This window comes from Oryctolagus cuniculus (genome assembly GCF_964237555.1).
Source record: "Oryctolagus cuniculus chromosome 16 unlocalized genomic scaffold, mOryCun1.1 SUPER_16_unloc_1, whole genome shotgun sequence".
Classification (NCBI taxonomy): domain Eukaryota; kingdom Metazoa; phylum Chordata; class Mammalia; order Lagomorpha; family Leporidae; genus Oryctolagus; species Oryctolagus cuniculus.
In genome coordinates this window covers 7,628,870-7,656,394 of record NW_027208201.1, presented here as the reverse complement: position 1 = coordinate 7,656,394, position 27,525 = coordinate 7,628,870, and the positions used below count along the sequence as shown (strand labels likewise).

Here is a 27,525-nt window from a genome sequence, read left to right as displayed (position 1 = left end):
ATGTAAAATTTAACTTCAGAAAGTTTATTTCACCATCTAATGTCTATTTGCACTTATAATAATATTATTTCAAATACTCTGTGTTCTTATTTAGTCCTTAGAAAAGAAGTGAATTTGTCAAAGGATTCCAATGATATATTCCTAATATATCCTACATCAGGCATCATGTGATCCAGAAGAAAAGGGTTAATTCACAGTATAGATAATTTCAATATAGTCAGAAGATTTGGAAGTTTTCTTTTTGGTCATACCCAGATTCCCATAATATCAAAGAAAATCACACTCAATAAATAGTCCAATGATAGAGACAGAAAATAATCTATATAATATGACATGTATACATAAAATTGCATTTTTACATTTTTATAAGTTTGAGCCTACCAGGTAATACAAGGTGTCTATAAACAGAAATTGTGAAATCTGAAAAAAATCCCTGGATTTATTTGTAATTGTTGAACAAAAAGCATCTTGAATTTCAATTCTGAACTAAAATGAAATTATTTTAAAAAACCTAATCCTGTATGTTCACACTTGTGTGAGCTACACAAATTAATATTAATATCTCCATCCATGTTTTGCTTATGTTATTGAAGTACTAAATTAGCTTCCTTAAAGTTGCAACCAAAGCTTTGTGGAATGGACTCTACAACAACTCATACCCTAACCACCCTTGCAATTACTTCATACACTTTTTTCTTTGGACAGGAAGAGTAGACAGTAAGAGAGAAAGAGAGACAGAGAGAAAGGTCTTCCTTTTCCGTTGGCTCACCCCCCAATGGCTGCTGAGGCCTGCGCACTGCACTGATCCGAAGCCAGGAGCCAGGTGCTTTCCCTGGTCTCCCATGCAGGTGCAGTGTCGGGGAACGGGACAGCCTGGCCAGCTGTGCCGCTCCCGACAAGAAGTTTAGTGCTGGGCTTTTTCCACCCTGCCCGTAGCTAATTGCAAGATCCTGTTTTGACTTTAAGCATCCTGTTATTGCATGTTTCCCACACTTAGTTGGTAACATGTTTTCCGTGAATGATATATATATAAATAGGTGGACAGTGGGCGGGAGTGAGTGAATGAATGCTGGTAAAAGACGGAGGAGTGAATGAATGCTGGTAAAAGACGGAGGAATGAATGAACGCTGGTAAAAGACGGAGAAATGAATGAACGCCGGTAACAGGCGGAGTTGTGAATGAACGCTGGAAACAGGCGGGAGTAATGAATGAACGCCGGTAACAGGCGGGAGCTATGAATGAATGCGAGTAGTAAGCAGGAGTGGTGAATGAAGGAGTTGTGAATGAATGAGTTGTGAATGAATGCCGGTAACAGGGCGGGCGTTCGCGACATGTAACGCGAGTCTGCTGAAAAATAAATTGAAAGCTGAAAAGCCGATAAACGCGTCTGGTGTCTCCGAGGTCTCGCCGGCGTTAACCTATCCGGAAGGTGTACGCCTGCAACTGGTGCCGTGACTCGGATCGCTGCGACGCGGAAAGAAGGTAAGAAAAAAAAAAAACGTCTATAGACGGGAGTCTAGGGGAAAAAGCCTAGGAATACCGCGGTACAATGGGGAACACACAGTCCACCACGAAAATGCACCTATTGATTAGCCGCCTTTTAAAGGCAACGGGGACGCCCGTAAAGAGTGTAGCTGTGTGCAATTTTACGAGGATACTATATAAAACTTGTCCTTGGTTTGTTGAAGAAGGAGATTTGTCACAGGTTCGGTGGAGACGGGTGGGACGTGAATTGCGAAACGCTGGAGTCGAGGAGGGAGTGATCCGCTTGTGGTATCTGATAGATACTGCTTTACGGTCAGAGGATGACCAGATCGGGGAACTCTTAGATGAAGGCTCCGAACTACTGGAGGAGCTCAGCGAAGACTCCCATGATAGTAGCGAAAAAGGAGATAGTATAGAGGAACAAAGGATGGAAGCAAGCGGGGGAGCCCGACCAAAAGCAAAACATTCGCAGCCACTATACTCGGAGTTGCCCTTAATGCCCTCCGCTCCTCCTTATGAACCACCCCGTCATCCTATGCGCTGTTGCTGTTTTGCCGGCAATGCTTCCAGCGAGATGAGGCCCATAGTTTTAGAGTCTGGGCCGGAGAAACAGACTAGAAGGCAAATGCTTGAAAATGAAAGTGCTCGTAATGACGATGAAGCCGCTTTTTTTATAAATACTGGGGATTCAACTCCCCACCCACCGCGGTGCCTGAAACCAAATTGGGCAGAGTTCTTTAACCCCCATCATCTCCACTCATCATGTTAAAACCTTAAATGATTTACAAAAATTGTGTGGAAATTTAAACTGGATTCGGCCTTATTGTAAAATGACTACTGAAGAAATGCACCCTTTGTTCCGACTTCTGGAAGGCGATGCATGTCTAAATTCACCCAGACAACTTACAAAGGAGGCAAAAGCAGTATTAAAAAATTTTGAACAGCGCCTTAAGAGCACCGCTATGCAGCAGTGTGACCCCACTATGCCCCTAAGTATTTTGGTGTTCATACAAAGTCATTATCCCTATGCTTTACTCTGGCAAGAAGGACCATTGTTGTTTATATACCCACATAACCATATGCCCAGATCTATTACCTCCTATGCGGAGGCTATGGGAAATTTAGTTTTACAAGCCATCCACCGAGTCGTAGAAATTGCAGGGAGAAGACCACAGTCCTGCATTCTTCCGTTAGAGTCTGTAGTCATTCAGGAGTGGGCTAAGGAAACTTGGCAATGGTCCCACATCACCATCACCCTTGACATAAGTGTAGATAACCATTATCCCAATCATCCCTTTATTAGATTTTGCGACACGGTACCCTTACACTATTTTAAAAGAGTTTATTCTAATCCCATTCCCAAAGCACCCATAGCTTTTACTGATGGAGCAAAAGGAGGTACCGGGGTGGCTATTTTACAAGGTCAGGTGCATCATGCAGTTACTGCATCTCCCTCACCTCAACATGCAGAGCTAGCTGTAGTGGCTAAGTTATTAAATATGGTTGAGGGTCCTCTTAATATCGTTTCTGATAGCTTATATGTTGTTAATGCTGTTAAGAGGCTTAGGCTCCCCTTCGTTAATATCCCAAAGTTCTACAGTGTTTCCTTATTTTGAGCTTGTTCAGCACGCTTTATTTAGGAGATCAGATCCCATTTTATCACCCATATTAGAGCACATACCTCCCTGCCAGGTCCTCTCACCGCGGGAAATGCCCTTGCCGATCAACATTCCCGCTTCCTTTTAGCTTGCACTGCCATGGAACAGGCAACAGAATATCACAAACTTTGGCATGTTAATAGTAAGACCTTAAGTATGAGGTTTAATATCCCTATTCGTAAAGCTAAATCTATTGTCCAAAATTGCGAAAAATGTGTTATTCATCAGACTGTTACTATGCCCACTGGAGCTAATCCCTGGGGCCTTTATCCATGTCACATTTGGCAAATGAATGTAACGCATATCCCTGCCTTTGGCAAGCTATCCTGTGTCCATGTTACGGTGGATACTTACTCAGGAGTAGTTATGGCTACCGCCGCAGCCAAAGAGTCCACTTCCCATGTAATGCAATATATGTTACAATGTTTTGCTTCTTGGGGAATTCCTAATATAATAAAAACTGATAATGGACCTGCTTATACTTCTAAGGCTTTTGCTGAGTTTTTAGCAACTTTTCATATCTCTCATTTAACCGGCATCCCATATAACCCTACTGGACAAGCCGTTGTGGAACGCACTAATCTATATCTGAAAAACTTTGTATTAAAACAAAAAGGGGGAATAGGGGCACTATCCCGTTCCCCTAAAGACATTCTCAACCTCGCCTTACTTACCATAAATTTTTTAAATAAAAAAGCTGATGGTCTCACCCCGGCAGAACGTCATGTAATCTTGGAACAGACCCCCAATAGTAATAAACCCTATGAACCGACAGAAGTTCAGCCACACGTTAGAAAAATGATTATGTGGAAAGACCCACAAGATAACAAATGGAAAGGCCCATACCCTTTAATAAGAAGGGTACGAGGCGCTGTTTGTTTTCTCCCACAGGAAGAAAAAAATCCAATCTGGACTCCAGAAAGACGGACAAGAACAATAGAGTGGCAAGATGATCGTGATCCTACTCCTACTAATAATGACGCCACTGTCACCGACGATGGCCAAGCTGGATGAGTATTGGGGTCTCTTGAGAGCCCTACCTCTCCCTCTCCAGTTGTGTATTTGCCTGAGAAGGACTTCTCTATGGCTGTTCAACACAGGAGAGACTTTGGAGTCACCGTGGTCGTCGTTGCAGTAATTGCGGCGTTATCAGCTTGTTAGGCCGCTATTGGCATGGCCGTGAGCCAAACCTCCACACTGTCCACACTTGATAGCATCACAAGATCTACCGCCCAGGCACTTGATGATATACTGCTATTCAGCTGTTAATGAACGGATGTATTGCAAGATTAGGCCTGGTTGGCATACCCTGTGTTATTCGATCTACTGAAGTTTGTGTTCCCGTCTTTTGGGTAGCATGTTAATAACAGGATCAATTATTGTTCGGATTTTGCAAGGGCTGTTAATACGCAAGTGGTGGTTAAACAAGCCAGCTAACCAGTACCCCATGCAAAATGGACAGATTCAGGTGTGGCTGAATCTGCTGGAATGGTAGTCAAAGACGGGTAAGTTCTGAGAGGTCTTCAAGGCAACCTAAGACAGGGCATGAACGCTCCCTCCACACCTCATGTTCATGTGCCAATGACGGGTAAGCCTGATAGATGCTCTTGGTCACCTAAGACAGGCACAGTACCACTCCATTTTGCAAAGAAATAAGGGGGAGATGTCGGGGAACGGGACAGCCTGGCCAGCTGTGCCGCTCCCGACAAGAAGTTTAGTGCTGGGCTTTTTCCACCCTGCCCGTAGCTAATTGCAAGATCCTGTTTTGACTTTAAGCATCCTGTTATTGCATGTTTCCCACACTTAGTTGGTAACATGTTTTCCGTGAATGATATATATATAAATAGGTGGACAGTGGGCGGGAGTGAGTGAATGAATGCTGGTAAAAGACGGAGGAGTGAATGAATGCTGGTAAAAGACGGAGGAATGAATGAACGCTGGTAAAAGACGGAGAAATGAATGAACGCCGGTAACAGGCGGAGTTGTGAATGAACGCTGGAAACAGGCGGGAGTAATGAATGAACGCCGGTAACAGGCGGGAGCTATGAATGAATGCGAGTAGTAAGCAGGAGTGGTGAATGAAGGAGTTGTGAATGAATGAGTTGTGAATGAATGCCGGTAACAGGGCGGGCGTTCGCGACATGTAACGCGAGTCTGCTGAAAAATAAATTGAAAGCTGAAAAGCCGATAAACGCGTCTGGTGTCTCCGAGGTCTCGCCGGCGTTAACCTATCCGGAAGGTGTACGCCTGCAGTGCAGGGCCCAAGGACCTGGGCCATCCTCCACTTCTCTCCCAGGCCACAACAGAGAGCTGGACTGGAAGAGGAGCAACCAGCACAGAATCCCACACCCTGACTGAGACTAGAACCCGGGGTGCTGGCACCTCAGGCAGAGGATTAGCCTATTGAGTCGCAGCTCTGGCCCATACACTTTTCTTGATTGAGTTAAAACAATTCCCAGTTTGTTGCAAGGGTGCATGAACAATCAATTTCTCACAATTTAAACTCATGAAATGGTGGCCTCAAATATACAAAAAAAAAAAAAAAAAAACTACACTTCAACCAAAAAGAAACCTTGAGAATAGGGAGGTTGAGGAAAAATAAGGACTTTTGAGTACACATGCACCTCTCACCACTCATTGCACTGCTCTCTCTTTCCAATTATGCCTGTCCTACAGCTTCAGTGACTTCCAATGGAAATCCAATTTGCAAACAGTGCTTGGGATGACATATCATTCCATGACCAAGGCGCCATTTGGAACACGATGATATCCACAGTGTGTGGATTTTCCTCTGGGTCTTGGGTTGTTGGCTAAAATTGGAGAGTTTCCCTGAAAGAGTGCACATGACCAAGCCTTGGTCACCAGTGAAGAGATGATAGAACGGCCTACTGCATTCAAGAAAGTGTGGCTTCATGAGATGAATTAGAAACAGAGGGAGGTGAGAGGAGTTGAAGTGTGAAACTTTGAAATATGCATTTAATTCTCACTTCACATGTATGCATAAAATATGAAGTTTCTCACACATGTCCTCAGCCAGTGTCTATTAGACATGGAAGTTGGTATCAGCAGTGGACAGAATGATAGGAACATGAAGAAAAAAGCAAATTAAGTGACAGAGGCACACACACAAACACATAGATGCTACATATTTTCCTGTACACATTCTGAAATGCTTAATCGTATATGGTGGGAATCATTACTGTATTTTGATGCACTATGGACTCAAGCAGATTACACAAGAAGATGTGTAAGTGGATTAACTTTGTGGAGGGGTCAGTTTGGGGATGAACTTCTGCCCTTCTCTGGATATGCATACTCATTGGCAAATCATGAAGCCCATTTCTCCATTTGAATACTGCAGGCCTGGGAGAGACATTAGGCACAGCCATGAAGAGACTTTCTATGATACACATAGGGTCATCAGTGGTGAATGTGACCTTTGGTCTTCTCTATGAAGAATCATGTGAAATAGTGAAACTGATTGTGTTTTTTTTTTTTTTAATTCCAACACTAATTTTTCTACAATTACCAAATCCCAAAAACAGGTGACTGACCTAACAATGCTTGGCCCCTATGCACACAGGTTTACAGAGCTATATCCCACAATGCTCCAGGGACAAAATAGAGTCCAAAGCATGTTTTTCCAAAGATGTTTTTCCCACAATGGAGAGTGGCAGGTGCATAGCCTCAGGTGATGCCATGAGTTCTGGGATGGGGCAGAAGTTTAGCAATGAAAATATATAGAAGTCAGAGCTCATCTGATCTTAGGAACATTAAGACAAGGCCTCAGCCCTGTGACTCCCTTTGAAATGTCTTCCTTGTGATTCTAGCTGTGTCCCTGTGTGACTCAGTAGACTAGCACACACTGTTTATAGGTTGAGGGCATACAGCAATACTGGGACCAGCTGTGCCTACATAGAGATCTATTCTCCCTGCAGGGGGATGAGACCGAAGATATAATCCAAAAGAATTTTTTCCTAATATCAACAGAGACTTTAACTTTATGTTGGGTTGAGTTGACATGTTCTTTACTGTGATTTTTCTCAACCTACTCCTGAATCCTTTATACAGTTCACAGGACATACCTCCCTGGAACTGTGATAATTCCATGAGGTCAAGTGTCTACAGAGATGGAGACCTGGTACTGGGTGGGTTTTTCCCCCTTTACTTCCTGGAACCAGAATCAGACATGGTCCGGTTATCTTTTTTATCCAGGCCAAAGGATAAAATGACAGTAAACTGGTAAGTCCAACATTGAGTTATGTGTTAACTGTGGTTCAGACTGCAAGTGAGTGTGTGCTTGTATTGGTTAATCTGCTTAAGAATTCTAAAAAATGTACACAGAAGTTTCAGGAATGCAGATCAATGAAGGCTGGTGTTCCTTCCCTTTCCATTTTACTTTTTTCTCTACTCCTTCATGGGAGGAGAGAGAGATGGATATATTTTGTATTCATCTGATATCCTGAACAGACTCCTAGAATCTTGAAATTAATGAGACAAATGGAACTCCAGCCCATATCCCCATCCCCACCCCTGCCTGCCCCATCCAAAACCCATGGAACAGAGAATGGCCTGAGGACAGTGTTATATCTAAGGCACTCACTCTAGGTGTCATTGCTAACAAATGTGCCTGGTAGAGAAGCTGTTTTTGTCTGAGATCCACCACCTGACATACACACTGCCTCCCATACATCAACACTTGCAATCTACTCAATGGAAGTCTTTTGGGAACCTGCCCCTGAAAATAAATCTTTACTCTTTAATCTATGGTATTCTGTATGGGAACTTTGAGAATCTCTTTTGCTCAGGAGGAGCCCATGCCACAAGCATAGATGCCTGTTGTGGAGACTGCATAGAAATTGATTTGTTATCATCCATTGACTGACACCTTTCACTGCACAATGTTTCCATGTTTTATCCATTTTGTGGCTTTTATCAACCTGTAGCATACTTTTCTCATACTATTTTTTAAAGATTTATTTATTTATTTGAAAGTCAGAGTTACACAGAGAGAGGAGAGGCAGAGAGAGATCTTCCATCTATTGGTTCATTCCCCAGTTGGCTACAATGGCCAGAGCTGTGCCAGGAGCCAGCAGCCTCCTTGGAGTCTCCTACATTTGTGCAGAGGCCCAAGCACTTGGGCTATCTACTGCTTTCCCAGCCCATAACAGAGACCTGGATTGGAAGTGGAGCAGCCAGGACCTGAACTGGCAATCATATGGGATGCCAACATTGCAGGCGGCAGCTTTATGGGGTATGCCAAACTGCCGGCCCCCTTCTCATAATATCGTAACAGCTAGGTCTACATTTGGTATCAAGATACTTGTGCTTACTTATTATTGATGTAAAATATTGATGTAAATTATTGATGTAACTATTAAGAATACATGTTTTTCTTTATTATCAAAATTCTATTCAGTCTTTTTTATATAACTTATTTCATATGATTTATATCTCACAACTTGGAAAACCTAAACCTTATGAATGTTAGGATATACTGAACAAAATATTGGTTATTCATCAAATAATTTACCAAGCACCTCTCATGTGACAAACTAAACACGCTATGCATGGTTACAGTATGCATCATGAAATTAGTGGATGTCTACATGTGAGACAGACTTATTTTATCTAGAATGATCACACATCCTGGTTTGCTTCCTACAGCCTATTTATGCCAATAATCCTTGTGTATTCATTAATATCATCCTATATTATTGTTAAAAGTGTACCAGTTTGGAAGGTCAATTACATGGTCACTGTAGATACTGGAAGGAGTATGAGAACTGTTTACAGAAAGGAGATAAAGTTCTGACTGTGCCTTCTCTCTGTTGATGACATCAAGCCTTATGTTCTTCATCTGCTAATTAAGGATATTACTACTACAAAACAAAATTCTTATTATGATAAAATTAAAGGTTTATAGAATGCTTGTTCCCCCACCAGCAAGTGTCCAGCATCTTTGTAGATGAAATGTAATTACTTCATATGTATTTACTAAGAATATATGTTTTTCAATGTTCTGAATATAAACTTTACCATTGGTGTTACCTATAAACTAAATATTTGGCAAAATTGATCAATGAAGCAATCATAGACTTGTTCTGCCTCTAGACATCATATTCTAAAATCAATCTTGCTTTATCATCAAATTTTTAAACATCTTCCAAGTTTAAAAAATATTTCATACACAAGTACTTTTGCACATTTTTATGAAACAAGGCCATATTTCAAAACATGGATCCTGTGTCAAATCACCATTCTAAACTGCTTTAAGTTCCATGTTTTGTGAAATAATAGCATCGAGATCACTAAGTGGAATCTAATTAAAAACATTTCTTATATTTTAAATTTGTTTCAAGGTTATAGGAATCACAGTAATAGTTTGGAGAGATCTCTATTTTATTATCACTGCAGCTTATTGCATACACTTGAAAGATGAGTTAAGAACACTGAAAAAATTTGGGTTTTGAGTGAGATGTCAGTCATGAATACACATATCTAGCACTAATGCTTATGATCTCTATAGGATTTTAATCAACTTTGTACATGGTCCAGAACTTAATACTGGGCAGGCATGTATTTGGGGGAAAAAGAAGCAAACTTCTCAGCTTTCAACTGACAGCAAGAGCTACAAGTAACCAAGCACTGAAAAATAAAGCCCTTCATGAAATAATTAATTGCATTTAAGCAGAATGATTAAAAGCAAGAAACATTTCAATTAATGCTATTAATTTGCCATTCAAATAAGTAAATCTAAGAACTAAACAGACTTCAGTAGCATATAGATAGAGAAATAGATAAAATGGAATTTCGTGCATGAGGAAAAGAGTGAATTAAAATAAACATTGTAAGTATTCTGACAATTTGAAATTCTGAATGAAATGCTCATTTTCAAGACAAACATAACTGAATGAAAATACTTCTGTTGGTATTTGTATATTATAACAGAAAATTACAGAAAGGGCTCATGAAAATCCCTATGGTGAATAGATTAGAGATGCTTCCAAACGCTAAAATGACTGACAAGTCAGAGATGCTTGCCTCTTGGGTTCCATCCCTAAGTAAAAGTGAAATCCCATGTTGGGACACATCAAGGCTTTCCTGAAGGACTAGGGAAGGTGAGTGTGATCATGGACACAGTTTGCTTCAGAGGAATCTGAGGGTCATTTCAAAATCTTCTAAGAGCCCTTGGAACCTCACTCACACCTCCTCCATGTGCCAGAGCTGAGGCACCACAGTGTGGAAGCCTGAGTCTGACCATTGCTGCCTCAGGGTGTGGCTGTGTTGTTGCTCTGAATTCCATAGTCTCACCCTTCTCCCTGATGCTGCCCCTCTCTTTAGGTGGCTGTGGAAGAACTACCAATATGTGCTGGCCTTCCACTTTGCTATCCAGGAGATCAATAAGGACCCCCAGCTCCTCCCCAACCTGACCCTGGGTTTCCAGCTCTACAATTCTGTTACCAGTGATCAGTTCACCCTGAGGAGCACTCTGCACTGGCTGACTGGAAACATTTATTTCATCCCTAACTTCACCTGCCAGACACAAGGCAAGATGGTTGCCATAATTGCTGGAACCATGTCAGCATTTTCAGCTGAAATTGGAACAATGTTGGAGCTATACAAAACCCCACAGGTAAATCTGTTGTGAATTCTGGTGAGAAATTCTGCCATCTCCCACCAGACATGTCCAATTTGAAGCAAGGGTCATGTGGAACACAACTGCACATATAGCACCACGATTTGAAACAGATTCTGGGGAATTCCTTAGATTGTGAGAGAGATCACTGTCTAGGCCCAATGTATCCATCCCCACCTGCTGAGAAAGTTGACTGCTGACTATTGACAGGAAATACCCACAGTGCAGAGATATCCTAGGAAGACTCAATGTTAGACATGGGTATATCAAGACCTGGGCCCAGACTTTCCATTTGGAACCCACTGAGGTCCATGACAGTCCCGAAGATCATCAAGGAGTGTTTGGGGCTGAGTTACACTTAGATGAGATTTTACCCTCTCCTATACCTAATCCTGACTTCCTCACATTCAGCAGATTCCTTCACAGGACTCCCAGTTCACTTCCATGTGCAACTAAGAGATTTAGATCTTAGTGTTTGACAGAATAAAAAACAAATACAGGCAGACAGTGTGCACCCATTCACAGTATAATCACAAAATAGCCACCATAGTGCTGGTGCTCACTGGCCATGGTGAAAGTACTCAATCCAAATCTTACAAATAGGTGTTAGGAAACCAATCACATAACCAATCAAGCTGCTTCCCAGGGCCTGTATTCACATTTCCAGGATTCTTAATGGAGACCCACTACAAAGAGGTAGCAATCTGCACACATTACCATCAAGCTCAGACTGCAATAGCTGTGGTCTGAAAAGCAATTTTATCTATACTCAGAGATGATAGGTGAATATATTTTTCAAGACAATTTAGGATATGCTGTGAAAACAAATGAAATTCAAAGTATCAGGAGATCAACCCACACAAAATATTTGTCCCCGAGGAAACACACAACACCAGTTGCAGTGGGAGCTGTTCTCCACATGTCTCATGAGGTGAGAGGTGGGAAAGACAAATGTCCTGGTGATTCTGAATCCAAAATACATGCCTTCTTCTTCCTAAATATACATGAAGAACGTGGGTATCTTACACATTATCTTTCATGCTATGCATGAAGATGTACATTTCTTCTGCTAAAAGCAACAGGCATTGAAGCACAGTTACTCTGATCCCAGGTGATAGAATTTTCTTATGCCTACACATGATATTTCTTCATAGGACTTTTTTAAAATCACTTCCCAAGACAGAAAACTCAAAACCCACAAAAGTCAAATCACAACGGTTTTCTTTCCATTCAGATCACATATGGCCCTTTTGATCCCATGCTAAGTGAGAGAGACAAGTTTCCATCGCTCTATCAGATGGCCACAAGTGACAGCTCTCTGGCCCGTGGAATGCTCTCCTTGCTACTACATTTTGGCTGGATTTGGGTGGTGATCTTTGTATCTAATGATATGAAAGGAGAGAAGTTCCTTTGGGATATTCAAACTGAGATGGTAAAGGAAGGTGTCTGCTGGGCCAATATAATAAAGCTCCCAGACACTAAGTCAAGATATGAAAAAACTGAAATGTCCTTCCTAGCAAGGCTTCGAATTTCATCAGCAAATGTGCATATTCTATATGGTGATGTGAGGAGTCTCTATACCATGGAATTTCTAAGCAAATACTATTTAACCCTGGGGAAGGTGTGGATCATGGCTGCAAAGTGGGAGATTGTTGTGCATGAGACAGACCACATGCTGCACTCTTTTCATGGAGGCTTCTCATTTTCACACCACAAGGGGGAAATCCCTGGCCTCAACCACTTTGTCAAGACAGTGGACCCTTCCCACTACCCAGAAGATTTCTTCCTCAGTCAACTATGGCTTCATGCTTTTCACTGCTTACCTCCTGGGTCACTTTGTGGAACAATTGGAGTCTGCCCACCAAATGCTTCCTTTGAGTTTTTCCCAGGATGCATTGACATGCTGACCATATCTGACTCCAGCTATTTCATCTACAATGCTGTGTATGCAGTGGCCCATGCCCTCCATAAGATGCTTTCAGAGCAAATAGAAAAGGGATCTCCAGGAGATGCAACTCAACCAAGGATTTTTCCATGGCAGGTAAACATCTCCCAGAACAGGACATTTATTGAACATCTGTTTGCATCCTCAGGTATTTTTATTGCAGTACCACATGACCATGTTTTCATGTTGAGATTGCCATGAGGTATAATGGAGAGTGGGTTCTTTCACAACAGACTGGGCATAGATACATCTGTAATTGTTATCTATGTGTGGAGAATTTGTTATCTGCTATGGAACATTTTAAATATATTTTCTGCTATGCAACATGTTAAAAATAATTTTAAAATGGTCTATATGCTAAGAAATGCACATAAGTCTACAGATAAAAGAGTTTTTTATCATCTTATCACACTACAACCAACACCCATATTAATAACATAGCATTACTAGTACTGCAAGAGTCCTCAGTAGCAACCACTTAATTTTTTTTAATGTGTGAAAGAGGAACATATTGTCAATAATATGATTTGATTTATTTTTTTATTTTTATTTTTTTACAGGTAGAGTGGACAGTTAGAGAGAGAGAGAGACAGAGAGAAAGGTCTTCCTTTGCCATTGGTGCACCCTCCAATGGCTGCCATGGGTGGTGCACAACGCTGATCCGAAGGCAGGAGCCAGGTGCTTATCCTGGTCTCCAATGGGGTGCAGGGCCCAAGCACTTGGGCCATCCTCCACTGCACTCCCGGGCCACAGCAGAGAGCTGGCCTGGAAGGGGGGCAACCGGGACAGAATCTGGTGCCCTGACTGGGACTAGAACCCTGTGTGCTGGCGCCGCTAGGTGCAGGATTAGCCTATTGAGCCATGGCGCCGGCCTATGATTTGATTTAGCAAAGCACTACTTATAATTACATAGGAAATTATCTAAAGTCCACACAATTTTATACTCATATATGAACTAACACAAATGAGAGGAAACATAATATTTTTGTACCTCTGGCTTATGTAATTTACTGTGATGACCTCCAGTTTTAAATGTCAAGATTTCATTCTTAATTATGGCTGTGTAATATTCATATATGTGAGATGATATAATATGATATTTTATATATATATATAAGTATCTCACCAATTCCTTCTCCCAGTCATCAGTTGATGGACCTCTAGATGATTCTACATCTTATGTGTTGTGCATTGAGCTTCTATAAAGTTGGGAGTGTAGGAGACTCTTTCTTGTGCTGATTTCAATTCATTTGGATACATTCCCAGGTCTGAGACAACTAGGCCATGTTGTAGAACCAATATTGGTTTTCTGAGGAGTTCCTCTATTGTCTTCCATTATGTTTGTACTGGCTTATAATCCTTCCCATCAACATTGTATTGGGGTACCTTTTTTTCTTGATCCTCAGCAGAATTTGCTATTTTTCAAATTTTGGATAATATTCATTCAAAGTGGGGTGAAGTGAAATCCCACGTTAGTTTTTATTGGTGCTTCCCTGATGGTTAGTGATCATGAACCTCTTTTCATGTTTCTCTTGGGCATTTGTATTTCATCCTGTGAAAAAATCCCTGTTCATATCCTTAGTTCATTTCTTAACTAGATTGTTGGTTATGTTGTTGTTAAGTTTCTTGAATTCCTTATACATCTGGAGATTAATACTTTATTGGAACCATGTTTTGCAAATATTTTCTCCCATTTTGTAAGTAGTGTCTTCGCTTAGATGAGTGTGTCTTTTGCTGATGAGAAGTTACTTAGCTTAATGTATATTCTTGCCTTTATTGCCTTTACTTCTTGGATTTTATCCAAGAAATTCTTGCCAGGGAAATGACTTGTAGTGTTTCCCCAATGTTTGCCTCTTGTAATTTGATGGTTTCAGGTTTTAGGTTTAGATCCTTGATAAATTATGAGTTGATATTTGTATAGGGTATGAGGTAGCAGTCTGATTTAAAATCTCTGCATGTGGAAATCCAAATGTCTGCATTTGTTGATGAGACTTAATCTAGGGAGTGAGTTTAGCTCCATGTAACATTTTCAATACAGATTCTATAATGACATATCATAGAATAATGTTTCTCAGAGTATAGTGCAATGTTTAGAATATCCTAACACAGCTCATTACAAAGACTGGGAAGAAAAAATGATCAAAAGTACTCTTTTTGTTGGAATGTATGTAAGGTTAGGAAAAGTGGACTCTGGACATATCCCACAACAACTATATACCCTATAATAATATCCCCTACAGCTGTGTGCTGTAGTCCATGCCCTCTGTGAGACATTACTGGGGCAAATAGCAGTGGGGTGTACATTTTATCATAAAATGACTCTGAAACAGGAAAATATCCTGATCAAATTATTTGAGTAAATCAAATAAATTGAATGTCTCACAGAAGATAAATATATATTCTATATTATACATATATGTAAATTAAATTGACTTCAGCATGTTTACTTCACTATGTAATTTCTGGGATTACATCCAATATTAATTAACATCCTATTTGTGATTTGATAGACTCACATTTTAAAAGTAAATGTACTGGCCGAGAAGGCTTACAAATATAAGATTAGAGAATATTTATGAAGTTCTTGGTTCAAATTAGTGAAGACATAATGATAGTCCTTTAAAGAATTGGCTGTCCCACAACAGGTGTCAGGAGACTCTGAAAGTCAAGAGTTAATACACACTGTTCAGATACTAACTGCCATCAGGGTATTTTTTTTTATATAGTAAATAAAAATTTACAAAGTACAACTTTTGCATTGTTGTAGCTTTTTCCCCCATAACCTCTCTCCCACCCATAACCGCCCTATCTCCCACTCCCTCTCCCATCCCACTCTTCATCAAGATTCATTTTCAATTATCTTTATATACAGGTGATCAACTTAGTATATACTAAGTAAAGATTTCAAAAGACTGCACCCACCCAACCGCACAAGATATAGAGTACTGTTTGACTAGTTGTTTTACTGTTAATTCTTACAGTACAACACTTTAAGGACAGAAATCCTACATGGAGAGCAGGTGCACAGTGACTCCCATTGTTGAGTTAACAATTGACACTCTTATCTATAAGTCAGTAATCACCCGAGGCTCTTGCCATGAGCTGTCAAGGCTTTGGAAGCCTCCTGAGTTCACCAACTCTGATCTTATTTAGTCAAGGCCATATCACAGTGAGGGTCCATTCCTCCCTTCAGAGAAAGGTGCCTCCTTCTTTGATGGCACATTCTTTCTGCTGGGATCTCATTCACCGAGATGTTTCATTCAGGTCATTTTTGCCACAGTGCCTTGGCTTTCCATGCCTGTGAGACTCTCATGGGCCTTTTAGCCAGATCCGAATGCCCCAAGGGTTGATTCTGAGTCTGGAGTGCTGTTCAGGGCATTTGCCATTCTATGAGGCTGCTGTGCATCCTGCTTCCCCCATAGGATCATTGTCTCCCTTTTAATTCTATCCTTCATTATTTACAGACACTGGTCTTATTTGTGAAATCTCTTTGACAATTATGTACTTAAAATGATCACTTTAACAAGTGAGATGGAATGGGTACATGCCACCTTGATGGGATTGAATTGGAATCCCCTGGCATATTTCTAACTCTACCATTGGAGGTAAGTTGGGTGTGCATGTGCCAAACTGTATATCTCCTCAATCTCTTACTCCCACTCTTATATTTAACAGAGATCACTTTTCTGTTAATTTTAAATGCCTAAGAATAATTGTGTATTAACTAAGGAGTTCAACCAATGGTATTAAGCAGAACAAAAAATACTAAAAGGAACAAAATAGTAAGTTCTTCCTCAACAGTCAAGACAAGGGCTTATCTGGTCATTGTTTCTCATAGTGTCCATTTCCCTTCAACAAGTTTCCCCTTTGGTGCTCAGTTAGTTGTCATCAATAAGTGAGAACATACGATATTTGTCCCTTTGGGACTGGCTTAATTCACTCAGCATGATGATTTCCAGATACCTTCATTTTGTTGCAAATGTCCAGATTTCATTTATTAAACAGCTGTACAGTATTCTGTAGAGTACATATCCCATAATTTCTTTATCCAGTCATCTGTTGATGGGCATTTAGGTTGATTCCATGTCTTAGCTATTGTGAATTGAGCTGCAATAAACATTGAAGTGCACACAGCTCTTTTTTTCCAGTTTAATTTCCTTTGGGTAAATTCCAAGGAGTGCGATGGCTGGGTCATGTGGTAAGGCTATATTCTGGTTACTGAGGACTCTCCAAACTGTCTTCCATAGTGGCTTTATCAGTTTGCCTTCTCACCAACAGTGGATTAGTGTCCCTTTTTCCCCACATCCTCGCCAGCATCTGTTGTTAGTTGATTTCTGTATGTGAGCCATTCTAACTGGGGTGAGGTGAAACCTCATTGTGGTTTTGATTTGCATTTCCCTGATGGCTAGAGATCCTGAGCATTTTTTCATGAGTCTGTTGGCGATTTGGATTTCCTCTTTTGAAAAATGTCTGTTAAGGTCCTTGGCCCATCTTTATATTGGGTTGGTTGTTGTGGAGTTTCTTGATCATTTTATAGAGTCTAATTGTTAATTCTTTACCAGTCATGTAGTTTGCAAAAAATTTCTCCCATTGTGTTGGTTGCCTCTTCACTTTCCTGACTATTTCTTTTGCTGTAAAGAAACTTCTCAATTTGAGGTAATCCCATTTGGCTATTTTAGCTTTGACTACCTGTGCCTCTGGTGTTTTCTCAAGAATTCTTTGCCTGTTCCAATGTCTTGAAGGGTTTCCCCTATGCTCTCAATTAATTTCATTGTGTTATGGCATATATCTAGATCTTTGATCCATGGTGAGTGGATTTTTGTATATGGTGTATGATGATAGGGGTCTTGTTTCATACTTCAACATGTTGACATCCAGTTTTCACTGCACCATTTGTTGAAGAGGCTGTCCCTGTTCCAGGGGGTTGGTTTTAGCTCCTTTGTTGAATATGAGTTGGTTATAGATGTTTGGATTGATTTCCAGTGTTTCCATTGATCTGTCCATCTGTTTTTGAACCAGTACCAGGCTGTTTTGATAATAACTGCCCTGTAGTATGTCTTGAATTCTGGAATTGTGAATACTCCGGATTTGTTTTTATTGTAAAGGATTGCTTTAGCTATTCACGGTCTCCTGCTTCTCCATATGAATTTCAGCATCATTTTTTCTGGGTCTGTGAAGAATGACTTTGGTATTTTGATTGGTATTGCATTGAACCTGTAAATTGCTTTTGGGATAATGGACATTTTGATGATATTGATTCTTCCAATCCATGAACATGGCAGATTTTTCCATTTTTTTGTTTCTTCTTCTATTTCTTTCTTTAGTGTTTTGTAATTTTCCTCATAGAGGTCTTTGATATCCTTGGTTAAATTTATCCCAAGGTACTTCAATATTTTGTGGCTATTGTGATTGGGATTTATCTTAGAAGTTCTTGCTTGGCCACAGCATTGTCAGTGTATACAAAACCTGTTGATTTCTGAGCATTAACTTTGTATCCTGCTACATTACCAAACTCTTCTATGAGATTCAATATTCTCTTACAAAAATTTTTGGGATCCCCTATACATAGGATCATGTCATCTGCTAACGGGGATAGTTTGACTTCCTCTTTTCCCATTTGTATTCCTTTAATTTCTTTTTCTTGCCTAATGTCTCTGGCTAAAGCTTCTAGGACTATATTGAATAGCAATAGTGAGAGTGGGCATCCCTGTCTGATGTCAGTTTCAATGGAAATGCCTCTAACTGTTCCCCATTCAATATGATGCTGGCCATGATTTTATCATAAATTGCCTTAGTTGTGTTGAGGAATGTTCCTTCTAACCCCAATTTGCTTAAAGTTTCATCATGAAAGGGTATTGTATTTTGTCAAATGCTTTATCTGCTGCTATTGAGATAATCATATGATTTCAGTTTCTCAACTTGTTAATGTGATTGATTCTCGAACACTGAACCATCCCTGCATACCAGGGATAAATCCCACTTGGTTCATGTGAATGATCTTTCTGATGTGTAGTTAGATTCGGTTTGCCAGGATTTTGTTTAGTATTTTTGCATCTATGTTCATCAGGGAGATAGGTCTATAGTTTTTTTTCTCTGCTGTGTCTTTCCAGGGCTTAGGGATTAAGTAAATATTGGTGGCCAGCGTCATGGCTTACTAGGCTAATCTTCTGCCTGCAGCACTGGAACCCCAGGTTCTAGTCCCGGTTGGGGTGCCGGTTCTGCCTGGTTGCTACTCTTCCAGTCCAGCTCTCTGCTGTGGATTGAAAAAGCAGTGGAGGATGGCCAAGTGCTTGGGCCCTGCACCCACACAGGAGACCAGGAGGAAGCACCAGGCTCCTATCTTCAGATCGGTGCAGCACGCCAGCTGCAGTGGCCATCTGGGGGGTGAACCAACGGAAGGAAGACCTTTCTCTCTGTCTCTCTCTCCCACTGTCTAACTCCCCTGTCAAAAAGAAAAGATGATATTGGCTTCATAGAAAGAATTTGGGAGGATTCCCCCCTTTCAATTGTTTTGAATAACTTGAGAAAAACTGGGGTTAGTTGTTCTTCAAAAGTCTGGTAGAATTCAGTGGTGAAGCCATCCAGTCCTGGGCTCTTCTTTTTTGGTAGTGTGTTTATTGCTGATTCAATTTCTTTCATAGTTATGGGTCTGTTTATGTTTTGTATATCTTCATGGCTCAGTTTAGGAAGGTTGTAAGGGTCCAGGAATCTATCCATTTCTTCCAGGTTCCTCAATTTGTTAGCTTACATCTCTTTGTAATGGTTTCTGATGATTCTTTTTATTTCTGTTGTGTCTGTTGTTACATTCCCATTACCATCATTACTTTTATGGATTTGGGTCTTCTCTCTCCTTTTGTCAGTTCGTTGGTCCAATGGTGTGTCTATTTTGTTTATTTTTTCAAAGAACCAGCTCCTGGTTTTGTTGATCTTTTGTATTGTTTTTTTGTTTGTTTGTTTCAATTCTGTTTATTTCTTCTCTAATCTATAGTAGTTCTTTTCTTCTGCCTGGTTTGGGTTGGATTTGCTGCTGTTTCTCTATATCCTTGAGGTGCATTGAGAGGTCATTTGTTTGGTTCCTTTCCAGTTTCTTGATGTAGGCACCAATTGCTATAAGCTTTCCTCCTAGCACTGCTTTTACTGTATCCCACAAGTTTTGATAGGTTGTGCTGTCATTTTCATTTGTTTCTAGAAATCCTTTGATTTCTCTTGATTTCTTCTATGACCCACTGTTCATTCAGAATCATGTTGTTCATTCTCCATGTATTTGCATATGGTGTAGAGATTCTTGGGTTGTTGATTTTGAGTTTCACTGTGCTATGGTCTGAGAAGCTGCATGGTATAGTTTCAATTTTTTTGAATTTGTTGAGGCTCCCTTTATGGCCTAGCGAATGGTCAATCCTAGAGAACGTTCCATGTACTGGGGAGAAATACGTGAACTCTGTGGCTGTGGGGTGAAAGGTTCTAAAGATATCTATTAGGTCTATTTGGTCTATAGCATCAATTAACTCTGTTGTTTCCTTGTTGAATTTCTGTCTGGTTGATCTGTCCATTGGTGAGAGTGGCATGCTGAATGCCCCTGTAACCATTGTATTTGAATCTATATCTCCCTTTAAGTTCTTTAGTAATTCTTTCAAGTAGTCAGGTGCCCTGTAATTAGGTGCATATACATTTATAATAGTAATGTCTTCATGTTGGATTGATCCTTTAATCATTATATAATGCCCTTCTTTCTCTCTTTTAATAGTTTTTGTGTTAAAGTCTATTTTGTCTGATATTAGGATGGCCACCCCAGCTCTTTTTTGATTTCTGTTAGCTTGAAATATCTTTTTCCACCCTTTCACTTTCAGTCTGCATGCATCTTTGCTGATAAGGTGTGTTTCGTGAAGGCAGCATAAAGATAGATTCTCTTTTTTAATTCAATCCGCTAGTCTGTCTCTCTTGGTTGTCGAGTTGAGGCCATTTATATTCACTGTGACTATTATTAAATACTGTCTTTTTCCAGTCATGGTTCCTTAAACAAGCTGTTTATGTATTTTGAGATTTGTTTGTAGTTTAGTTGGCTCATTTTCTACATTCACCTTTTTTTGTAGTGAAGTTCTTGTTTCTGTATTTCTGTGTGCAGCACGTCTTTGAGCCAGTGTTGTAGGGTTGGATGTGAGGATACAAATTCCTTCAGTTTCTGTTTGTCGTGGAAAATCTTTATTTTCCCTACATTCATATATGCTAGCTTTTCAAGGTATATTATTCTAGGTTGTCATTGTTTGTCTTTTAAAACTTGGAATATATCATGCCATTATCTCCTTGCCTGTAGTGTTTGCGATAAATCTGGGGTGAGTCTGATTAAATTATCCTTAAATATGATTCATCGTTTCTCTCTGGCACAATTTAGGATTTCTTCTTTGTGTTTCACTGAGCTGAGTGTTGCCACAATGTGTTGCAGTGAATTTCTCTTCTGGTCTAATTTGTTGGGGCTCCTGAGTATTTGTTGAATTTGGTTGTTTCTATCAATTTGCCTCTGTTGGAAGTTTTCTGATATTATTTCATTGAAAATGTTATACAAATAGAATTACACATAAACTGTATACACATGTTTATCAGTTTGGACTTGCCAGCAGCAGCCAGGGATGTCAGGTTCCAGAAACTTTATTATGAAAAATTATGCTTGGATTTCTAATTTATTTAACAGAATTCATCTGATATTTTATTCAATATTGTTAAACTCTAAAAAAAATTATTTGAAAATCAAAGTTACTGTAAGAGAGTGAGAGACAGAAAGAGAAAAGGAGACAGATCTTGCATCTGCTGATTCACTCCACAATGGCTGCAAGGACCAGGACTGGGAACACTCTAAGCCAGGATGCAGGAGCTTCCACTGGGTCTCTCATGTGAGTGTAGGGGCCCAGGCAGTTGGACCATCATCTAATGCTTTCCCATGTACATTGGCAGAGACCTGAACCAGCAGTAGAACAACAGTAATTTAACCAGCACTCACAGGGATGCTGGGCACTGTGGACAGCAGCTTCACCTGCTGCACTACAAGGCCAGCCCAAATTTACTAAAGTAAAAAATATTGATATGAACATAATAGATTTCATGTATTTCATAGATACATTTCTAAGAAGATATCCATTCTTCCTTCCCTCCCTCTCTCATTCTCCCCTCCTTCCTTTCTTTTTAATTTTTGCAAAAATAGCATTTCAATTTGCTTTATAATCACAGGTGTAATGCCACAGTAATCATAATGATTCATAAATGAAAAGTAGAAAGACCATGTTCCACAGGAACTTACACAAGATGATAAGCAAAAATGAAATCCAAGATATCAGTTTCATTTTGATACATGGTGGGGTTTTTCTTTGCATCTATAGTAACTACTACACATCACAGAAAACAAATTATATTTTCTGATTGGAACTGGTTTATTTCAGTAAGCATAAGCATAAAGGTCTCCAGTTGCATCCATTTTTTGTCAAAGAGAGGATTTCATTCTATTTGGTAGGGGGTATATTTTGAAAAGTGCACATGTTTGCACTCACCTATGGAACCATCACAATAATCAAGATATCACATATATAAAGCCATGTTGTTTACATTTGGAAAACTAAGATGAGCTTTCCTAAACCTCTAACAATCTTTCATGGTCAGCCACCCTGTGGGACACATCCTGTGATTTTTCTGGATTCAAATGGTCCCCATCATTTTAATGGGTGTTGGGGGGTAGAATTCCCTGCATTTGAACAATGATATGATGATCATTCAGACAAAAGTCAGCCTCCACCAAATAGAAAACCTGAGGATACACAGGAGGCAAAAGAAGGATTTCTCAGTCATATGCAGCTCCCACCTCTCATCTGAATGTTCTCCCTCTTTCCAATTGTGCCTCCCCTCCAGCTTCATCCACTCCTGAAGAAAATCCAATTTACCAACAGTGCTGGGGAGGATGTTTCCTTCCATGAAACAAGACACCATATGGCACATTATGATATCCACAACATTGTGAATTTTCCTGCTGGATTTCGTTTGCTGATTAAAATCGGGGAGTTCTCTGAGAGTGCACATGACCAAGGCTTGGTCCTCAATGAAGAGATGATAGAATGGCCTATAGCATTCAAGAAGGTGTGGATCCATGGAAATATTCGATACATACAGAGGGTCTGAGAGGAGATTAAGTGCGAGATTTTAAATAAGCATTCAATTCTCAATTATCATCTTGGCTTCAAAAGATATGGTGTCCCTTACACATATATGAGTCAATGTGTATTAGAAGTTTATGTTTGTATTAGTTATTGCTGTTTTTACTTTGGAAATAATTATGCATTCAGATGTTGAGTGACTAAAATGAGCAATGTTAATGAATAGAGATAGATATCAGTATATAGACATAAAATTACAAAATACATGTGTACAGAAATTCTAAATTTTTTCAATTTTTTATTTATATAAGGTGAAAAACTTTCACTTCATGTATATATATAGATATATAGATTTAGAAGAACAGTGATATCTTAAATATGGTGAGAGTCATATATTTTAATGCAGCATGAACACAAGTAAATTATAAGTTGATCTATCCATCGCCTATTTGTAGAAAGCATTCTCATTTTCATTGTCATTGTGGTTGCCAATAAGTGCAGTTTCTTTTCTGCATAGCATCTCACAGCTGTGGTCAAATGTTTTATCATCATTCTACTGTTGAAATCCCCCAGGGAATTTTGTGGGTGATTTGTGTAACTATCATGCTTTATGCCCAAAATGCATTCTTAGTTTCTTGAAATTGATACTCTTCCTGAATCTAGAAGTCCAGAAGAGGATTAGATACACAATCCATATCTTTATAACATTTGCTCATCATTTCTCTGTGGCCTTGTCTTTTTCTGAATACTCAGTCTCAAATATACACATTACAGAATAATGATATGAATGTTAAAGATTTCAGAGGAAGAAATGTAGTAGAAAGAAACAAAGGCCTAGAAGAATAGATCTGGTGATGAACAAAATTACAGCAATCAGGTACCCTCATAATGTTTGGTAGACAATTGACAAACCTGGAATGAGCATCATAGAAACTACAAATTGGATGTATGAAAAAATCAACAAGGCAGAGAATGGGGAAGACAGTGATGACCTTCAGAGTGATGGGGCAAATAGAGACATCTTATCACAGTGCCTAATGATGTGCAAAACAATGACCATCGCTTCTCTTTCCCCCTCAGACTCCTCAGTCTTTATGTGGCCAGAGGTGTGGTCCAGGATTCAGGAAAATGCCACAGGAAGGAAGAGCTGTCTGCTGCTATATTTGTGTTATTTGTCCAGAGAGAGACATTTCCAATCATACAGGTAGAAAACATGTAACTCACTATGAAAACTCCACCATCTTAACTATTTCTAGATAAAAAGGAAACCAAGAATCTTTATAATGGGATAAGAGTGCCCCATTGTTCTCTATGCACACTTTCACTCACTCTTTCCATACACTTGTTGTATGCTCACTCTCGCCATCTCAGTAGTCTGGTGGTGCTCATCCTCTCTAGCTCAACACTGACACTGATTCTCTCTGATATCCTTCTTTTCCATCCAGTGCTAGATGAGGCTGTCTCAATCTGAGATCTTCTAGTAGGCCTACTAATGTCTGAACAAAAAATATCAGATGAGCATTTGTTAAGGCTCCCTAAGGATTTCTAGAAATCTTGAAATCAAAACTTTTCCATACACACCTGAGAAACAGGGAGCTACTTCACAGGAATTGTGATGGGAATACTGTATTACTTTCTGTGCTGGGTCTTTTACATAGTGCGTGCTGTGTAGTACACATAATGAATGCCTCCCTTTGTCCTTTTGTTTTCTATACTAGAATAAGAGAAAATAAGTGTGAAATATACAGACAAAACATCCTAATAACTATGCAACTACATAACACCTCCAGTCCTCCAGTCCATGAAGCTTGTATGATTACCAACTTAAAACCTGAGAAGCACTTTACTACAAGTGTGGACCAAGTAATATCATTTCCTTTCTTTTAAAAAATATTTTTTTTAATTTCAAAGAGTTACAGAGGAGAGAGAGAGAGAGAGAGAGAGAGAGAGAGAGAGAGAGAAAGAAAGAGATTCCATCTACTTATTCAAGCCCCAGACATGCACAATTGACCAGGTTTGGCAAGGCAGATGCCAGCAGCCAGGTTCATTTGGGTCTCACACATGGGTTCAGGGGACCCAAGTACTTGGGCCATCTTCTGCGGCTTTTTCCAGGCCATTAGCAGGGAGCTGGATTGGAAATGGATTACTGGAACACAAAACAATGTCCATAAGGGATGCTGGCATTGCAGCTGGTGGCTTTACATATCATGCCACAACACTGAATCTACTTTTGTTTCTTAAATTGACATATGATTGAGAGAGAGACATGGTCACCAACTGGCCTGTTCTTAATGACTTCCTTCATGCTGCTGCTGCAGAAGTGTATTACTTCAACAGAGACAATGTGGTGTCCATGTGGTGTTCACATGACTAAAATGATGAACAAGCCATGCTCTCAGTGAAAAGGAGTGGAAAGTTCTCTTTCAATACTGTGATGAAAATATCACTTACTCCCATACAACCATTAAAAAACTAGTAGTGGTGGCGCCGCGGCTCACTAGGCTAATCCTCCGCCTTGTGGCGCCGGCACACTGGGTTCTAGTCCCGGGTGGGGGTGCCGGATTCTGTCCCAGTTGCCCCTCTTCCAGGCCAGCTCTCTGCTGTGGCCAGGGAGTGCAGTGGAGGATGGCCTGAGTCCTTGGGCCCTGCACCCCATGGGAGACCAGGATAAGTACCTGGCTCCTGCCATCGGATCAGCGCAGTGTGCCGGCCACAGTGCGCTGGCCGCGGCAGCCATTGGAGGGTGAACCAACGGCAAAGGAAGACCTTAATCTCTGTCTCTCTCTCTCACTGTCCACTCTGCCTGTCAAAAAATTAAAAAAAAATAAAAAAACTTTAAAAAAAACTAGTAGCAATAATTCTTTTCTATGCAATCACAGCATATGAACATTTATATGGAAAGAGTGATGAGTCCATGCAGGAAATTAGAGTATTCACTGATGTATGGAAGTCCTAGGAGTGATAGATATTTTAAATAGGTCATCTACATTTGAGTATTAAAAAAAAAAACCTTAAACCTGGTGACCGCAGACAAATATTTTAACCCATGTGAACACAAGCTTCTCCAGAGAAAAACACTAGGGACAGTAGAGAAGAGGGTTTGGAAGAATCTATGCCCATATGAAATACAGGAAATACATCACTTTGAGAAAATAAAACACTGAAAGAAATATCTCTGAGTGACAAAATGAGTCCCCAGAGCCCCATGTGCTAAGGAGCTTGTTTCAGTGAGCTTCCTACACCTAGAGGCGAGCATTCTCTCTGGGTCAGGAGTGCAGAAATATACTTTAGTGTGTCCTGGTACACATTAGAGCAGGCTGGACTCACCATGACATTGCAAAGGGGACCATTTTCCTTAACAGGGAAAAAGGAGCAAATTGTGAAGTGGAAACAGTCTTCCTTTTCTCCGCAGATGCAGAGCAGTGCATCCCGTGTGCAGATCACGAGTACCCAAACATGGAGAGAAACCGCTGCCTCCCCAAGCTGGTGACTTTCTTAGCCTTTGAGGATGACCTGGGGACGGCTCTGGCTTCCGTGGCTCTGTCCTTCTCTGTCCTCACAGCTGCAGTCCTCTGGGTCTTTGTGAAGCACCGAGACACTCCCATCGTCAAGGCCAATAACAGGACCCTCAGCTACATCCTGCTCATCACCCTCCTCCTGTGCTTCCTCTGCTCCTTACTCTTCCTTGGCCGTCCAAACACAGCCACCTGCCTTCTCCAGCAAATAGCATTTGGCCTTGTGTTCACAGTGGCTGTTTCCACCGTGCTGGCCAAGACCATCACTGTGATTCTTGCCTTCAAAGTTACAAAACCTGGAAGAACTATCAGGCGATTGCTGGTATCAGGAGCTTCTAACTTCATCATTCCCATCTGCTCCTTGATCCAAGTGGCTCTCTGTGTCATCTGGTTGGGAATTTCTCCTCCATTTATTGAGTTAGATGCACATTCTGAGCCTGACCACATCATCCTGATGTGCAATAAGGGTTCAGTCACTGCCTTCTACTGTGTCCTGGGCTACCTGGGCTCTTTGGCCCTGGCAAGCTTCACTGTGGCTTTCCTAGCCAGGAATCTGCCTGACACATTCAATGAAGCCAAGTTCCTGACCTTCAGCATGCTGGTGTTCTGCAGTGTCTGGGTGACCTTCCTGCCTGTCTACCACAGCACCAACGGGAAGGTCATGGTGGCTGTGGAGATCTTCTCCATCTTGGCCTCCAGTGCAGGGCTCCTGGGCTGCATCTTCCTCCCCAAGTGCTACATTATTCTCATAAAACCTGATAAAAATTCTTTGAAAGCTTTAAAAAACCAACGCAGTTCTAGGGGATCCTGAAATTTTTCTCATGCATTTCTTCACATTTTCAACTTTGTAATCAAAAGGAAGTTGCATTCCAACACTGTAAAATAAGCAAACCTAAAAACCGTTGTTGTTTAGGCAATGAGTCCAGCAATTAAGATCACCTTGTTCCATGATTGTACAGTTTCCATATATGCATGGATATGTCCTCAGTTTGTCCTTTTCCGCTGATCAAACCAATTCTGAGCCAATGGCACACTCTTACTTACTGTGGTGTAATAAAAAGTTTTGATATGTAGAAGGGTGTGTACCTTTGTTCATTTTCAGAATTGTACTATCTGTTTTTGGACTTCTATACTAACTTTAGTTTCAGTT

The 27,525-nt window shown here is 40.4% G+C and overlaps 1 protein-coding gene across 1 annotated transcript; it reads left to right on the top strand.

Moving 5' to 3' along the window:
- Positions 1 to 4,500: 4,500 nt before the first annotated feature.
- LOC138847818 (vomeronasal type-2 receptor 116-like) lies at positions 4,501 to 27,186 on the top strand. The gene is made up of 5 exons (XM_070067634.1): positions 4,501 to 4,634; positions 10,488 to 10,779; positions 12,017 to 12,823; positions 23,941 to 24,064; positions 26,273 to 27,186. Exons 1-5 carry the CDS (start codon positions 4,501 to 4,503, stop codon positions 27,184 to 27,186), a joined length of 2,271 nt encoding a protein of 756 aa, XP_069923735.1.
- The last annotated feature ends 339 nt before the right edge of the window (positions 27,187 to 27,525 follow it).

What these genes read in the sequence shown, in the direction of transcription:
- LOC138847818 (XM_070067634.1), top strand. Translation starts at nt 4,501, where the DNA reads ATGTTAATAACAGGATCAATTATTGTTCGGATTTTGCAAGGGCTGTTA. An exon ending in AGCTATACAAAACCCCACAG is followed by an intron (nt 10,780 to 12,016) that starts GTAAATCTGTTG and finishes CTTTCCATTCAG; the next exon opens with ATCACATATGGCCCTTTTGA. An exon ending in CAAGGATTTTTCCATGGCAG is followed by an intron (nt 12,824 to 23,940) that starts GTAAACATCTCC and finishes TTTCCCCCTCAG; the next exon opens with ACTCCTCAGTCTTTATGTGG.